This window comes from Corvus brachyrhynchos, unplaced genomic scaffold (assembly GCF_000691975.1).
Source record: "Corvus brachyrhynchos isolate BGI_N302 unplaced genomic scaffold, ASM69197v1 scaffold4, whole genome shotgun sequence".
Classification (NCBI taxonomy): domain Eukaryota; kingdom Metazoa; phylum Chordata; class Aves; order Passeriformes; family Corvidae; genus Corvus; species Corvus brachyrhynchos.
The window spans coordinates 8,315,010-8,315,723 of record NW_008237878.1 but is presented as its reverse complement, the minus strand read 5'-3'; the positions used below and the strand labels follow the sequence as shown (position 1 = coordinate 8,315,723).

The following is a 714-nucleotide window of genomic DNA, read 5'->3' as shown; positions in this document are numbered from 1 at the left end:
AATACCCTGCGGGATTCCGGGCACTACGGACAGCGGGGACGGCGTGGCAACGGGGGATACCGGGCACGAGGGACACAAGGCAGCAGGGCACACCCGGGGACACCAGGGAGCAGGGCGCTAGGGACAGCAGGCGACAAGAGAGGCAGCGGGGGATGAGGCACTTCAGCGCACAACAGGCACTAGAACTCCGGGACTTGCACGTCTCGCCGCACCGGGGCACAACAGAAGACGACACGAGGCACTAAAGCGGCAGGATTTGCACCAGGAGACACTGGACAACAGGGTGCAGCCAGCAGCAGAGCACGCAGAGAGGCAGCAGGCACCAGGGGACACTGGGGCCCCCACTGCTGTGGAGTACACCTGGCAATAGCACCAAGAAACACCGGTCCCTGAGGGATCTTAGGGAATACCCAGCACCAAGTCACACCAAGAACACTGGAGCACGAGGACACCTGGGGCAGCAGGGTGCTGGGGGTCCCAACAGCAGACTGGGGCATGGTGCCCTGGCTCACCAGGGGCCCGAGAGATAGCAGGCAGCAGAGGCGAGTGGAGTTCAGAGAGTTTAATGAGCGCAGGACAAACCCCAACCCCCTCCCCCAACCCCCCATCCCTCCAGTGCCCGGCCTGGCCCACAGCCCCAGGCCAGGCCCCCCACAACACCCTAGTCGACTTCTTCCATGCTGCTGTAGGAGGGGGCTGGGCGCTCGGCGGGGC

The 714-nt window shown here is 64.8% G+C and overlaps 1 protein-coding gene across 4 annotated transcripts in view; it reads right to left on the bottom strand.

Moving 5' to 3' along the window:
- Positions 1 to 590: 590 nt before the first annotated feature.
- Positions 591 to 714, bottom strand: part of USP19 (ubiquitin specific peptidase 19) — an 18,454-nt gene continuing 18,330 nt past the window's right edge. For 3 of the 4 annotated variants that reach the window (XM_017732575.1, XM_017732576.1, XM_017732577.1), the window contains exon 29: positions 591 to 714. In XM_017732575.1, the coding sequence (XP_017588064.1) occupies positions 662 to 714 (53 nt within the window). In that variant the 3' untranslated portion in view covers positions 591 to 661. The other variant, XM_017732578.1, reaches the window with a different exon arrangement.